This window comes from Eleginops maclovinus, chromosome 1 (genome assembly GCF_036324505.1).
Source record: "Eleginops maclovinus isolate JMC-PN-2008 ecotype Puerto Natales chromosome 1, JC_Emac_rtc_rv5, whole genome shotgun sequence".
Classification (NCBI taxonomy): domain Eukaryota; kingdom Metazoa; phylum Chordata; class Actinopteri; order Perciformes; family Eleginopidae; genus Eleginops; species Eleginops maclovinus.
The window spans coordinates 17,588,725-17,604,795 of record NC_086349.1 but is presented as its reverse complement, the minus strand read 5'-3'; the positions used below and the strand labels follow the sequence as shown (position 1 = coordinate 17,604,795).

At 42.8% G+C, this 16,071-nt stretch overlaps 2 protein-coding genes across 11 annotated transcripts; one reads left to right on the top strand and one right to left on the bottom strand.

The window, feature by feature from the left end:
• Positions 1–300: 300 nt before the first annotated feature.
• LOC134862182 (uncharacterized) lies at positions 301–10,569 on the top strand. 3 transcript variants are annotated; one of them, XM_063880054.1, is made up of 6 exons: positions 301–323; positions 7,625–7,670; positions 7,751–7,842; positions 8,190–8,300; positions 8,637–8,910; positions 9,044–10,569. In XM_063880054.1, exons 1-6 carry the CDS (start codon positions 313–315, stop codon positions 9,254–9,256), a joined length of 747 nt encoding a protein of 248 aa, XP_063736124.1. In that variant the 5' UTR covers positions 301–312; the 3' UTR covers positions 9,257–10,569. The 3 variants fall into 3 exon arrangements, with proteins under 3 accessions (XP_063736124.1, XP_063736042.1, XP_063736215.1); XM_063879972.1 differs by lacking the exon at positions 301–323 and adding an exon at positions 6,776–7,402; XM_063880145.1 differs by lacking the exon at positions 301–323 and adding an exon at positions 7,325–7,402 and having other exon boundaries at positions 7,588–7,670.
• LOC134861770 (uncharacterized) lies at positions 9,302–15,277 on the bottom strand. 8 transcript variants are annotated; one of them, XM_063879265.1, is made up of 14 exons: positions 15,173–15,277; positions 14,200–14,306; positions 14,058–14,099; positions 13,509–13,725; positions 13,255–13,330; positions 12,593–12,901; positions 12,413–12,494; positions 12,216–12,310; positions 11,887–12,084; positions 11,719–11,804; positions 10,930–11,058; positions 10,451–10,591; positions 10,204–10,315; positions 9,302–10,087 (listed from the first exon to the last, which is right to left on the bottom strand). In XM_063879265.1, the coding sequence occupies exons 1-14, from the start codon at positions 15,200–15,202 to the stop codon at positions 9,870–9,872; spliced, it is 1,842 nt and encodes a 613-aa protein (XP_063735335.1). In that variant the 5' UTR covers positions 15,203–15,277; the 3' UTR covers positions 9,302–9,869. The 8 variants fall into 8 exon arrangements, with proteins under 8 accessions (XP_063735335.1, XP_063735427.1, XP_063735602.1 ...); XM_063879357.1 differs by having other exon boundaries at positions 12,413–12,491; XM_063879532.1 differs by lacking the exon at positions 10,451–10,591.
• Positions 15,278–16,071: the final 794 nt, after the last annotated feature.

Sequence of the window (16,071 nt, the reverse complement as noted above, 5' to 3'; positions counted from 1 at the left end):
CATCAAAATTAGACGTTGAATTTTAAAAACCATCAAATTTCTAGCACCGGGTTTTTTTTCGCCTCTCTTTTTTTTTAATGTTAAAATAAATTCAGTGTAAAAAAAATTCAACATCTCAAAAAATTCAGTATAAAAAAATTCAACATCAAAAAATGCAGTGTAAAAAGAACCAGACTCAACATCCGGGTAACCAGGGAGAAGCAATCGATCCCTGTCTCAATTCAGCCAACGACAGCCAATCAAGTTACGCACCATTGGTCATGTGACACCAACACAGGTAGGACAGATCAGCCATGTCTACCAACGCGGGAGATGGTGATTCGGTGAGTGAGTTTACTTTATTTGCCATTTGTGTTCGTAAAATTGAGTAATAGATATTACTCGACACGTTGCACATTAACCGGATTTATTGAATAATATCTACTGTACTGGTCTGGGTGGATCTGAGCAGCAATCCCACTATCCAGTTCAGCTAAACTAATTGTCAATGAATAACTCCATGAAGCAGGGTGCCGATTATGAATGTTTACTCAAATTCAAAGAGTGAAACTGAAACACAAATGTAAATATATATATCAGTTACGAAACTGGATGCACTAAAAATACAAATACACAATATAACATATTGCAATAACTAAGTGCACAAAGGTTGGAGCTTTGCTGTATCACTCCACAGACAATAAACAGATAGGGAAAACATAGCTAGTGCCGTATAAAGTGGTACAAATCGACCATCCAATAACCAAAACAATGCTGTTGATGCGTAGCTAAGGACCTAACAAGCTGCAGTACTTACAAACATTGCGATTATACAGCTAGCAAGACGAGGATGGTGGAAGATATGATTTTTAGCGTTACGGTAGCTAAGTAGGCATTGGAATCACTTCCTGAATAGCCACTTCCGGTTTGACCGGAAGTACTAACAAATAAATGCGACTCGATAAAATAAAAGCCACAGCTTAAAAAAGAATAGGGTCCAGAACACTCCCCCCCCTGGGGTCTCTAACGAGCCCAGATAAAACCAAAAGTACTAGTCTTGTGGAGAAAGGAGGAGGACCACTTCGGTCACGGGACGGGAGAAGACTCTCTGGGTGCCTTCCTTGACGACTCTGATGTCCACTTTCCTCACGACCCCGTCCTGGCTTGGAAGAGTCTCCATGACAATAGCCATAGGCCACTGGTTTCTCTTGGCTTGATTGTCCTTCATCAGGACGATGTCTCCTGCTTGGAGGTTGGAGAGGATGGGGAGATGGATTCCGAAGAAAGGCTGGTCCGGAGAGCCATGTTGTGCTGCTTAATAAGGCCGCTGGGATAGACCTAGACCCGTGGTCAGCTGGGTTGTGGTCGGTAGGCACATGCCTCCATTGGTCTGGGGATGTGGTCTGTCGTATCCGTTGAACTCTGTTGTTCACGTAGACGAAGAACCGCCTTTCTTGATTGTGAATGTACCCAAGGACTACCTTGCTGTCTGAGTAGTATGTGATACGGTCGACCTCCAGGTCCATCTCTTCCACGATCAACTCTGCAATCTCGACTGCAAGCACTGCTGCGCACAATTCCAGTCTAGGGATAGAGAGGTCTGGTTGAGGCGCCAGCTTGGCTTTTCCAAAGACGAAACCGACCTCAGTCTGTCCCTCTTTAGTGGTGGCTCTCAGATAAGCAACTGCTGCGATGGCCGTAGTAGAGGCGTCCGCGAAGACACAAAGCTCCTTGAGGAGAGTACTAGAGGGAGAGAAAGATGTGTAGGTGCGGGGTATCTGGAGCACCTGTAGGTCTTTTAATGAGTCTCTCCACCTGGTCCACTCAGCTTCCCTGTTTCCGGGGAGGGGTGAGTCCCAGTCCTCGGCTTGCTTGGTGAGGTCTCTGAGGAGCAGCCTGCCTTGTATTGTGACAGGGGCTAAGAAGCCGAGGGGGTCATACAGGCTGTTTACCGTAGACAACACTCCTCTACGGGTGAATGGTTTGTTGTCGTCCATGGCCTGGAATGTGAAAGTGTCCGAAGCAATGTTCCAGGACACTCCGAGGCTGCATTGTAGAGGGAGGTCATCGGTGAGGAGGTTGAGATCCTTGATATCCTTGGCACGATCTTCTGGAGGGAATGCTTCTAGCACAGCAGGTCTATTGGAGGCTATTTTATGCAGCCTGAGGTTGGACTCTGCAAGCATCATTCGAGCACGTCTGAGGACACTGATGGCCTCTGCTTCGGTAGGGAAGGACTTTAGTGCGTCGTCTACGTAGAACTCTCGTTCGATGAACCTTCTTGCGTCGCTGCCGAAGTTCTTTTCTTCTTCCTTGGCTGCTCTCCTCAGGCCGTAAATGGCGACGGCGGGGGATGGGCTGTTGCCGAAGACATGGACGCACATTCTGTAATCCACAATGTCACTGTCCGGGTCGTTGTTGTGGAACCACAGGAAGCGGAGGAAGTCCCTGTGGTCTTCACGCACTATGAAGCAGTGAAACATGTGCTGAATGTCGGCAGTGATGGCAACGGGTTCCTTCCGGAATCTCATGAGCACCCCTAAGAGGGTATTGTTGAGATCAGGGCCTGTGAGGAGTACGTCGTTGAGAGAGACTCCTTTGTAAGGTGCGCTGGAGTCAAACACCACACGGATCTGTCCTGGCTTCTTTGGGTGATATACTCCAAATGATGGGAGATACCAACACTCTTGGCCTTCCTGTAAAGGTGGAGCGATCTCTGCATGCTTGTTGGTAAGCATCTTCCCGACAAACTATAGGTAGTGGGCTTTCATCTGTGGCTGCTTGCTTAGAGTGCGGCGGAGAGAGTTGAGACGGCTTTTGGCGTACTCCCTGTTGTTGGGCAGTCGTTTTCGTGGGGACTGGAAAGGAAGAGGTGCAACCCAACTTTTGGACTTGTCTTGTCGATACTCGTCGTCCATGATCTGCAGGAACCTCAGGTCATCCATTGAAGGAGCGCGCTTGTTGTCATTGGCTGTGTGAAGGAAGACTGACTGACCCAGGTTTTCTCCATCGAGTGTCTGTGTGCTGTCTGTGGTGTCCAACGCTGAGTAGTTGTGGGCGAACGTCTCTTTCACCTGGATTTTGCTGTTGCATCGGCTGAGGAAACTGGGCCGTCCACTTTCCAGAATGGAGGTTTTGAATGTTCCGACATGGGGCGGCTTGTGCGCTCCCCTGAGGCACACGTCGCCGACAACGACCCATCCAAGGTCCAGCTTTTGGGCGAATGGGGCGTCATGTGGACCGTTTATTTGGCTTCTTACTTTGTGTACTCTCAGAATGTCTCTACCGAGCAACAGGAGTATGTGTGCATCTGGAACCAGAGGTGGGATCTCATCTGCGATCCGTCTCAGGTGTCCGTGGTGTCGAGCAGCATTGGGGGTTGGGATCTCCGAACGGTTGTTTGGGATTTGGTTGCATTCGAGGAGTGTGGGGAGAGGGAAACTGACCTTCTCGTTGGCTGACTCCACAACATAACCACGGGCCTTTCTCCCAGCTGTCTCCTTGAGTCCTGAACATGTCCTGAGTGTGTATGGCGATGGACTACACGCCACGTTGAAGATGCTGAAGAACTCCGACGTCGCCAAGGAACGGTTGCTTTGCTCGTCCAAGATAGCGTACATCCTTCTAGACTCCTCCCTTCGTCCTTCGGGGAAGACATTGACGAGGCAGATCTTGGAACATGCCCTGAGACTCATTCCATCTCCGCATACTTCCGTGCACTTGGTGGTGACTTCCTGGTTGTCCGCTTGTTCTCCCTCCTCCCCGTTCTCTGAAGCGGGGGGAGACGACTTGGACTTCCAGGGAGCTAGTCCTGGGTGGAGTGCTGAGGTGTGGCGGTTGCTGCCGCATTCCTTGCAGTCTACCTCTGTGACGCAGTCCCTAGCTAGGTGGGCTGTGGAGGAGCAGCACTGGAAACATATGTGATTGTCTTTTAGGAACTGCTTGCGCTCTTCTAGGGTCTTCTCCCTGAAGCCTCTACATTTCCTCAGTGGGTGGGCTTTGTCATGGATGGGGCAGTGGTTCCCAGGGTCGATGTTTACAGGTTTCTCTGTGGGGGACACTTGCGTCTTGTGTACTGATATGGCTGTCTTCGTATGTCTGTCTAACCTCTCTTTCTTTTCGGTTGCTGTGCGGGAAGGTGGGAGGTTGAAGCTGGGATCTGTTTTAACTCTGGCTTCCCTGCGGATGAAGTCAGCAAACACAGTAAAGGGGGGGAAAGCCACATTGTTCTTTTCCTTGTATTTGGACCCAAATGAAGCCCATTTATCCTGGAGATTGAATGGAAGCTTGTCGACGATGGGAGCCACTCCTCTGGAGGTGTCTAGGTAAGACAGGCCAGGTAAGTAGCCGTCCATCTTCGCAGCTTCGAGTTCTAGGAGCAGATCGCCCAGGTCGCGGAGCTTGTGAGGGTCTTTGTACGTCACCTTCGGAAAGTCTTCCAGTTTATCAAACAGAGCCCTTTCAATTGCCTCTGGTGAGCCATAGTACTCTTCCAGCCTCTGCCAAGCCATCATCAATCCGACCTGGGGGTGCCTGATGTTGACTGCTTTGAGCCTTCTTGCCTGTTCTGAGGACTCCTTGCCAAGCCATTTGATGAGGAGATCAAGCTCTTCTCCTGCAGACAGGCCCAGACCTGTGGTGGCGCCGTAAAAGGTGGACTTCCATCCCCAGAAATTCTCTGGTTTGTCATCGAAATTGGTTAGCCCTGAGGTCACCAACTGGCTCCGTGCGAGATACCTGGCAAGGTCGTTGGTGATGGAGGTGTCAGGGTTGCTTTGGTTGACCGTTCTGCCCTGGTTGCCATGGCGATCGTCAAGGGGTCGCTGTCGACCTCTTCCATCCATCCCTCGATCGTTCTGCCAGAGCGCCTCTGTTTTCATAGGCAGGGGTGAGTAAAGCATGGGTGTAATAGGCTGCTTTATGTCGCTCGTAACTAGTGGTAACCCCTGATAAGATGAGGCATGTGGATTGTGTGAGTTAGACTTCAGGCTGAGTTGGTCCTGTACATAGTGTTCTGTACGCTGGAGTCGTGTCTGGGGTGAGAGAGAGTTAGGACCTCTACTGCGGTGTGACTGATGGTCTGAGTCTATCAAACCTGACTCCAGTATTTCTGCTTCTACCAGTGCAGCATCCATTTCCTTTTCTGCTTGTAGAGCCTCTAGGGTGGCGTCCAGGCGGACCTTCTCTAGTTCGAGGCGGGCCTTCTCTACTTTGAGTTCTATTTCCCTCTGAGCGTAGGCAAACTTGGAGCGTCCTGCTTCTGCCTTGGCTCGGGCTTTGATGGCGGTCTGGGTTGATGAAGAACTGCGTGATGCTTTTGAGGAACGAGACCGTATTGACTTGTGGTCCTCTTCTTGGAAACGTTCTTCAGGCACTGTGGTGTATGCATAGCCCCCTTCTGCCATGATGAGGCGAGATGTGTGTGTTCACTGAGGTTAAGACGTCAGGGGAGGGTGTCGTGGAGGCTTGCTCGGGGCCTGTATGTCTTTTTTCCAGCCGTTCCTTTCTTACAGCTTGATGTTATGCTGTTTTTTCACTGTACTGGTCTGGGTGGATCTGAGCAGCAATCCCACTATCCAGTTCAGCTAAACTAATTGTCAATGAATAACTCCATGAAGCAGGGTGCCGATTATGAATGTTTACTCAAATTCAAAGAGTGAAACTGAAACACAAATGTAAATATATATATCAGTTACGAAACTGGATGCACTAAAAATACAAATACACAATATAACATATTGCAATAACTAAGTGCACAAAGGTTGGAGCTTTGCTGTATCACTCCACAGACAATAAACAGATAGGGAAAACATAGCTAGTGCCGTATAAAGTGGTACAAATCGACCATCCAATAACCAAAACAATGCTGTTGATGCGTAGCTAAGGACCTAACAAGCTGCAGTACTTACAAACATTGCGATTATACAGCTAGCAAGACGAGGATGGTGGAAGATATGATTTTTAGCGTTACGGTAGCTAAGTAGGCATTGGAATCACTTCCTGAATAGCCACTTCCGGTTTGACCGGAAGTACTAACAAATAAATGCGACTCGATAAAATAAAAGCCACAGCTTAAAAAAGAATAGGGTCCAGAACATCTACACTTAACTTTTAATGAGGTGGCGCCGCATTCGTGAAAACTGCGTTAGTAACCAGTTAACGGTATGTGAGCATGGTTTACTCTTGGTTGAGGCAGCGAGTATGACGACTGACAGTGCATTACACCGTGACAGTGTTAACCTGTGACAGCATATCGTGGTTGCTGTAAATCAGTGATGGCAGCTGTTGACAAACAGCTACAAGCAACAAATGTTTCTTGTAATGTATGAAACAAACCAGTCTATAACCACCACGCCTCCTATTAAGCTGGCCTACTCTTACTGCTTTACCTGTATATGGCCCAGCCTGCTCACCAGAAGCTGCACAAATATCCCATTTTCCCATACTATAAATGAAGAAAGGAAGAGCTCAAAGAACAGAATACACATATGTCCAGGAGACTTTACTCTGTCCTTAGGACGTGAGCAAGGGAGGATCGGATGGTGGCAGCAGGGTCTCTCCTTCCATAACTGATCGTCTCTTTCACGCTATGGTATAACAGGAGTTATTGTGCAATCATGCAGGCATCGGTTTTTGAACTTATAAAGTATCTGATTAAGCAGTTGTTATTACAAAATTGCACTTTGCAAACATCAGGTGTTACAGTCATGGATTTGCTTTTCTATTGTTAATTTTCTATTGTGTTTGTTTTCTCTCCCAGGAACAACTGCTTAATCATCTTTTAGAAAGACTTCGCTCTCGATTAGAACATATTCTGGGATGCATGCCTCTGGACCTGGACTTCTTAGAGTTCACTTGCACACAAGAACTTGTGTTTTTAAATGCTGTGTCCAGTCAAGTAACTGTTTGTCCAGCTATTTTAGAAGCTACACAGTCTCATCAACTTGGAAAAACACAAAAGGAAGCAACACATTGCAGTTGTGCAGTTTGAGCAAGGACCAGCTGGGCGACAGCGGATGACCATATCCTCAGACTACCTTAGCAAACTTCTGGAACTTAATTTGTCTGTTCCGTGTATAGCTAAACTCTTGGGGGTGTCCAGACGTACAGTATACCGACGCATGGCTGAGTCTGATCTCTCAGTAAAGGCACTCTACAGCCCTATGACAGATGAAGAGTTAGATGAGTGTGTGAGAGAGATTAAATCTAGGCAGCCTAACTCTGGATATCGCATGATGAAGACCCTCCTGCAAGCCAGAGGACTGAGGGTGCAGTATAACCGTGTCAGAGCATCCATGCACCGTGTTGACACAATTGGTGTCATAAATCGAATGCTCCATGTAGGGTGTGTAGCTAGACGGACCTACTCAGTACCAGGACCCCAGTCTTTGATGCACATTGATACCAACCATAAATTGATTCGGTAAATTCATATTAAGCAATCTTTTTGACAAAATGTATTAGTTTAAAGTGTGTTTTTAAAGTATTAAGTTATCAGTGTCCACATATTTTTATACTGCTTCTGTTACTGTATATGCACCGTAACAGCTAACCTCTTGAATTACATTCAGCAACTGTGTGTTGAACTTCTTTTTGTTTTACTTGCAGGATGTTCAGTTGACAATTTTTTTTTTCAATCTTTCAGCTACAACATTGTTGTCTTTGGAGGCATTGATGGGTTTTCTCGCAAGGTTAGCACAATTGTTTGGACAAAGTACACATATTTCTATTTCTAGTGCCTAATAGACATGTAATTGTGTTTGTGCTGCAGATAATGTATCTTGGTGCAGCCTCAAACAACATGGCCTCAACCACCCTGGCATTCTTCCAGGAATCTGTCGACAAATTTGGTGTTCCTCTCAGGTGAATGAATACTATAAACTAGGAGATTTTACACTATAACAGTAGCGACAGTATAACTATGTCTGGGAGATGAGTTGTATGGTGGGAAAAATTCCAGGTCAAAGATATGCATTGTTCATTACACTTATGTGGCTACTTAAAGCCTATATGTATTAGCCCTGTTTCCTACCTTTTAGTTAGAGAGATTGGGAATGGAGAAATGGAATGATTAAAAATGTTTTACATTTTATCTTCAGAATTTTACTCTCAGATGCTTCAACCACTCTCAATGCACATTTGTATTAACTAGCAATTAACTGTAACCAACTTTTCATATGATCTTTGAAAGGGTTTTGTGTCTCCTTTAGGGTACGTGGAGATCAAGGCGTGGAAAACGTTGACGTTGCACGCTTCATGTTTACAGTCCGTGGCACTGGAAGGAGCAGCTTTATATCTGGCAAGAGTGTTCACAACCAACGGTTTGTTCAATAGAATAGATACTGCTAATTGGAAGTTGCCCCCTCACTGATACCATGTAATGGTACTATGTGCGCATACAGCTGCTAGTAAGAGGACCATGATGTACTATTATTTGTCACATTTGCATAAGGTGTAATAACATGCAGTATGTATGAAACAAGATCTAATTCCAAATATAGTGGGTTATGCATAAATACAAAATAGAGAAGAAATTCAAAGGCAGAGTTTTAGCTATTAAATAGGTTGGGTATTTACATTTGAATTGTTGTGCACTAATTTTGGATTTGAAAAATAAAGACATTAGTAAATATTATTTTTTTTAAATTAAAATGAAGGATTGAGCGGCTGTGGAGAGACCTGTGGACAGCTGTTCATTGCATCTATTATGATGTCCTGCACTACCTTGAAGAAGAGGGCTTCCTCACCATCGGCAATCAAACACACCTCTTCTGCTGCCACTTTGTTTTCCTCCCACGCCTGCAGGATGACTTGGATACATTCCGGAATTGGGACAACCATCCGCTCAGAACAGAGAGCAACATGACCCCCAACCAGCTGTGGGAGCTGGGTCGCAGACATTACCCAGTTCAAGGACCAGATAACGCAGAGGCACGTACAAATATGTGATTTGAATGAATCATTTGGTTTTCATGTTTAAGCTGTTGAATTTGAAGCTAAGAACACATAGTATTTTAAAGTGTGCCTGTTACTGCATACAATTTAAAATGCTCTCTATTTGTAGGGCATTGATATTCCTGACATTGAGTGGGAAAACAGTGGACTTCTTTGTGATGTCCACTTCAGCGTCGTCGTTCCACACACAGCATGCCCACTGACCGATGGACAACTGACAGCTTTAAGAGCTGCAATTCAGCCAAGAGCTGCATCCCAGTCCAATGGCAGTGAGATTTACATTGCCGCTGTTCAGTTTTGCGAGCAATTTCTTGATCTCTGAAAAGAACTGATCAGATAGACTTAAGTTTTGAGTTATGTGTTGAGGTTTTAATGTTTTTGCAGACTTTCGTTCCTTTCAGTTCCATCAGTGCACTTTAAACTCCTGCAGATTGTTACAAGGAATACATTAAGCTGCCAATCATTTGTACGTTACCTGCATGTAACGTAACATGCCACATTTTTCTATGAACACTGAGCTTGAGATGTTTTGAAATACAAAGAAATTTCAACTGTGTCTCCCAGTACATGGTCTGAAATATGTGGGTTTCAGTTCTACAAATACAATAACTCCATACTGTCAGATGAATCTGAACACTTGACTGCTAATAAGAAAAACATCAACATTTTACTAAACGATCGTAATACATTTCAACTATGTAGCACTGTGAAAATGGAATGAGTGTAAATCCACCTCTTAAAAACTATTTTCAACATCAGATGTGTCAAACCAGAGTAAGGCATGGTGTGAAACCTGTGGGTTTCAGTTCTACAAAATACAACAATTCCATACTGTCAGATGAATCTGAACACTTGACAGCTAACAAGCATAAAAACATCTACATTTTACTTGAACATTCTTGTCTGGCAAGTGTAAATACAGGCCCAGATGTCACTCAGACAAGACCAAATCCTGTATGGCAAGTGCAAATACATGCCAGGATGTCATGTTTAAAAGACATGTAGTCCTTGTAATGCCCTGGGATGCGCAAGGTCTCAAAGCAGGTGGAGGCTGTTAGGTATCTTCCCTCGACGACTTCCAGAGAGAGGCTCAGTTGTAGGACCTCCCATCCGGTCCAGAATTTGACCAGGTTGGTCAATTCAGTTGGTGTTGCTATGGAGTAGATTCAAATGGATGATGATTAGTCATCAGGATAAATAGCCAACTATGGCACTAACAGTTTACATTGAATAGAAGATTAGTCAAACCCTTGAGACAAGTAAACCTACCATTAGCTATGAACTGTCGTAGATACCCTGACATGCGGCATTTGGTTTCAACTGAACAGTCCTCATCATCGTTGTCATCCTCACGAGGCCATGTGATGCGCTGAAGAAGTACCTGCATTGAAAAAATAGCATGAGAAAGACTGATCATTTTTGATTCTATTGCAGACAGTAATAGATGCCGACCAGGTATGAACCATAATATTTACTATGAATGCAACGCTACAAGACCAGAGTAATTCAAATTAACCTCAGCGCTGACATTCCCCGCCGTGTCTTTAGGAAAAAGCAAGGCCACTGTGTCAGGTCTTTGGGTCACCAGTGTCCACATAGGGGTTTCTTTAATACCTCGCCTCAGCTGCTTAATTTGCCTCGTGACACGTCCTATTACCTGTTAGTAGTAATGAGACAGAGAGAATAGAACCCATAAAATTCCTTTATCTAAAAGCAAGCTTGAAGAGTAAAATATTAAAATAAGAATTCCACTTTAATACAATTATTATGCTGCATTCCACTGCTGTCCTGCAGACTTACAGACCACCCACTAAACTTTGGAATCATATTAATCAGGAAAAGTGCAGCATTTTAATTTTGTCTGACCATTTTTTATAAAACCTTATCAATGTGCATTTATAACCAAAACATAACCCACAAGATAAAAAAATAATAATAATAAAAAACATGAATAGTAACTTTTTTTTTAGACACATTTCTCAATCTTTGACTCACTGCGTGTATCAATAGCTTTTCAAAAAGCCACCTCCTGTTGTTGTCAGTTAGGGAAGGGAGGTCCCACGCATAGGCCAAGTCCTGGACACTTTGTTTATCCTTATCTGACAGTGTGGATCCCCCCTCAAGCTTCAAGACAATAAGCCACATAAATGTCATTCATAAAGGACAATGGATACAATAAAAGGGTGCCGCATTGTACATAACATATTACTGAAAGAAAAACCTTTTGTAATCAAACATACAAGCCTGATGTTTCTCTAATGTCCAGATCCGGACAGTCCTCAAGTGTCACTGTTGCAGTTTCGGGACTGCCACCAAGCAAGACATGATTAACAGCAGGGCTGAGTCCCTGCAGGCATGGTCCTCCATGAAGAAAGGAGTGACCTATCATTCTACCCGCCACCATGAACATGTCACTTTCCACGAGAAAGTGAGAGGCTGAGGGAACTAAATGGCCAGGCTCTCCTTCAAAAAGCCGTGTATAACTTGAATTTGCTGTCAAGATATCAAAAATATGAATTAAGAATAACAAAGAAAAGTAATAGGCCTCTTTCCAGAGTACAAAGATCAATGTGAGAGTGAATAGTGAATACTGAAAATTCATTTCAGTTTTGAGATGGACTGTGAACCCTAGATATCATCAATACAGGCATTTTACATTTAGAAGAACCCTTTGAACATTCAGGATAAAGCAAACCTATCAAAATACCATAAACCTTTCTGGACAGAATAGTAAAACATATGGTAATACAGTTTGCATTTGGAAGTATTCTATTACATACATACCAAAATTGATGCAAAGCCTGGCCTCAGCTTCTCCATGCATGTGGAGAAAAAGAACCTAGTTACACCATGTCCAATAGCAGTATCTCCTGTAACACAATGTAAAGTTTGACAGAATAAAGTAAATACCTAAGTTAGTTCTGGACAACTGCAACTTGTAACTGGAGCTACCTTCAAGTCTGCAATTCAGGGGTCGTCCCCACTCCACATTAGGTCGCTTATAGAAGGAGACAAGTGCCATGTCCTGCTCAGCAGGGCTTTCTCTTATGTCCATGCTGAGAAGTAAGGGACTCTTTGCTTCATGAATACGTCGAAAACTTTCAGCACACTGAGATATGGCCTTGGTGGGGTCACTGACAGTTAACCAGCCTAATGTGAATACAAAATAGAAATGTGGTTGTTTCATTATCTATGCTTGACTGTAAAGATAGCAAAAAATTATTTAACATTCAAACAGTGTATCCTTCCCTATGCCACTGCTAAGCCTGAACAGCACGTACCATCTTCAACAGCTGCAGAACTTCTGGATGGTCCAGGCATTGCTGCTTGCTCTTCCTCAATTACAGTGCTTTCATGCATCACCTCTTTTCCTGCCCTACCCTCATACAATTATTTGTGTTACAACTGCACAGTATGTAAAACAAAGACCATTGCTGATTAGAGAAAAAAACATTTACAATAAAAAGTGAATGGATACCTTTCAACACATGAGGAAGCATGTACCTCGATGAAATCAGTAGGAAACATATTTGTGCAGACAGGACATTCCTGCATATCTGCTGTTGAGAGGTTACAGGTAAGGACAGTGTTATGTTATACTTTAGTTATTAAATACTATACAATATACTCTACAAGCAGAATATTATATTATACTTACATTTTCTCTCTTCAGGCAGACTGATATCCACATTAGCCAGGTTATCTTCACTGTCAACATCTATGACATTACAAGTCTTGATGTGTTCTATCAGGAGCGGAAGGGGAACAGCAACTTCACACTTCTGGCATGCGGCTTTTGGCATGTTGTTGAATGCTTCATCAGTTAGTGGTAGGGGATTTGTACTCAGTTCTTCTTGAATTGGGGCTATGAGTAGATTTTTAGCCCCACGAGTTCCAGACTTCAACATCATGCCTGTATAGCCAGTATCATCGGGAGCCACAAGAGACAGTCGGCTACCCCATCCACTAGAGAAAAGATGAGGAAAATTAGATTGTAAACTTTCAACATTTATTAGATATAAATTATATCTAGAGGTTAAGCCAAAGCAACTAGACTTCTTGTCTGACAACAGACCAAGCTAAAGAAGTCACCTAAAGCAAAACAAGTCAACATTTTTTTAATTCACTTTTACAATACAAGTATTACTTTGCAGTGGCTGATTTGCAGGTGGGCATGCCCTAATAAAATAAAACTAAAATCTAACAGATAGGCTTAATAATAAATGTACAGAGATGACTTTGAGGAAGGTTTTATTTAGGGCACTGCATAATGTGAAGCTTTGACAAATAACACAAACACACAAACTTATGTTGGCCCACCTGAAGATCTGCATAGCAGCCATCCACCAGTAACTGTTCCCAATTTTGGGAATAAAACTTTGAGGGCATCACATAACTGTAAGGAAAAAATGGATATAAGTGTCATGTTCTCCAAAAAGAGTGTCAAAACTCATCATTCAAATCAGACATAGCATAAATGACACTGCGTTACAAACTAGCAAACCATTGTAACTTCACAGCCTGAATACAATATACATAACAACTAGCCCAAATAACTAATTGCATGTTATCACCTCTTCATGTGTTGTGCTTTCATCTAAACGAGCAGTCCTACGGCCCAGTCCTGCACGCATATGGACTAATTGTTCCTGCTCTTTTGGGGTTTTTTCACATTGCTTTGGCAACAAATAGAAAACCACATCCAATGGTTTAGATCTCTTGGCAGGAACAGGACTTGCTGTGGGAAAGCGCCTCTTCCCTCTGCCCCTGGTGAAAATACCTGGAAAGGACCTATAGAAAAAAGAGATTTTAGAGAAATTAGAAGAGCACCTTTATTATTATCAATATTTATCAATATTTATTTTCTTCATTTCATAAACAAATGTAACATTAGCCTTGAATGAATGAAACAGATAAAGAGATAGATATAATATAGATGGACACAAAACATCAGATGCTTTCTTCCAGGGTTTACTAACTTAGACTTAAAGGTCTGCAATATTGGTAGGAAACAGAGCATTCAACACAATACTATCATTACTTTGATTTTGCCTGTACAAATCAACAGCGTGTAAGATGTGTATACATAGGGCTTCATTTAAAATAAACAAAGTTCTCTTCACCTGGTCATTTCTGTTTGAAGTGATTCTGTCTGTCTCTGTTCTCTGCAGGATTGTATCCAAGAACATGTATTAATCATCAATACATCTACAATGTATAAATTAAATAAGCCATATGTACATGAATTAAAGTTTAATACTAAACCTGTTATGTTGATTTGTGACGCCACCACTGGCTGCACCTTGACCAGACGAACTGAGTAATTGAACTAAGCGGCGGGCTGATTGCAAAATGTTATCACCATGACTGCCCTGTCATCACAAACGACACAGAAATAGTAAGAAGGGTATTACAAACCAGCAGCACAAAGATTATGTTTTAACAGCTAATGTTACTGGACATTAATTAGGGTGACCATATTTTGATTTCCAAAAAAGAGGACACTTAATGTATGCCTCCTGTATGGATTATACAAAAATGTTATACAAGTTATACAACAAAATAATCTTTCTCTACAGGCAAAGAAAACAAATTCAGATATAGGCTTATTCAACATGCTTGACTGTGCCTATAATCTCTCTTCAACTCTCAACGGTACAAACATAAATTACAAATAAAAACCTATAACAAATTTGTCCCGTTAAGTGAGAACGAACTCGAATCTGGGCCACTGCAGGAAGCCCTGGTGATCGCAGCTCCGGATACCTGGTGAGCAGGCTTGGCCATATACAGGTAAAGCAGTAAGAGTAGGCCAACTTAATAGGAGGAGTGGTGGTTATAGACTGGTTTGTTTCATACATTACAAGCAAACACCAAAGTTAAAAAGGTCAACGGTGACGCCAAACCTCCAGCATTACGCCTCGCAACATTTGTTGCTTGAAGCTGTTTGTCAACAGCTGCCATCACTGATTTACAGCAACCACGATATGCTGTCACAGGTTAACACTGTCACGGTGTAATGCACTGTCAGTCGTCATACTCGCTGCCTCAACCAAGAGTAAACCATGCTCACATACCGTTAACTGGTTACTAACGCAGTTTTCACGAATGCGGCGCCACCTCATTAAAAGTTAAGTGTAGATATTATTCAATAAATCCGGTTAATGTGCAACGTGTCGAGTAATATCTATTACTCAATTTTACGAACACAAATGGCAAATAAAGTAAACTCACTCACCGAAGCACCATCTCCCGCGTTGGTAGACATGGCTGATCTGTCCTACCTGTGTTGGTGTCACATGACCAATGGTGCGTAACTTGATTGGCTGCTGTTGGATGAATTGAGACAGGGATCGATTGCTTCTCCATGGTTACCCGGATGTTGAGTCTGGTTCTTTTTACACTGAATTTTTTGATGTTGAATTTTTTATACTGAATTTTTTTGATGTTGAATTTTTCACACTGAATTTTTTTTTAAGTTGAATTTTTTTTACATGTCGAATTTTGAAAAACTGAATATTTTAGAGATTGATTTTTTTAACACTGAATTTATTTTAACATTGAAAAAAAAAGTGAGGCGAAAAAAAACCCGGTGCTAGAAATGTGATGGTTTTTAAAATTCAACGTCTAATTTTGATGCAGAAAAACTTCAGTATTAGAAATTCATATTCAAACTCTGATGGCACAGAAAAACTTTCATACATCTCTTACATGTTGATTAAAATCCCACAATCCATCTGTGGGTAATAATGTGGCTGTTGTATTGGCATTAAATGTGGTCTTATCCTTAGGCGTTGCCTAGGTACTAAGTCCTCACTATGTTGGTCACTTCAATCATCTATAACTGTATATAGGCTACATACAAAAACATGTATAATAATATTCTGCAGTGCACATGCAGGGACTTTTCTGGGTAATGTAAACATTGTCACAGAGTGGATGTGGTAGTATGGGCCAAACCCTTCAATGTAGCTGGATGCATTATAATGAGAAATGTTCCATAAGTAAATGGGAGTCTTCTGTGAAAATGTTTATCTGAGCCGGAAGACAGTTGTGGAGCCTTCAAGCAAGTTTATTTTGCTTTCAACAGCAGCGGCATGTCTTACCAAATTCATTTTGAGATGCCTGTGATAAACA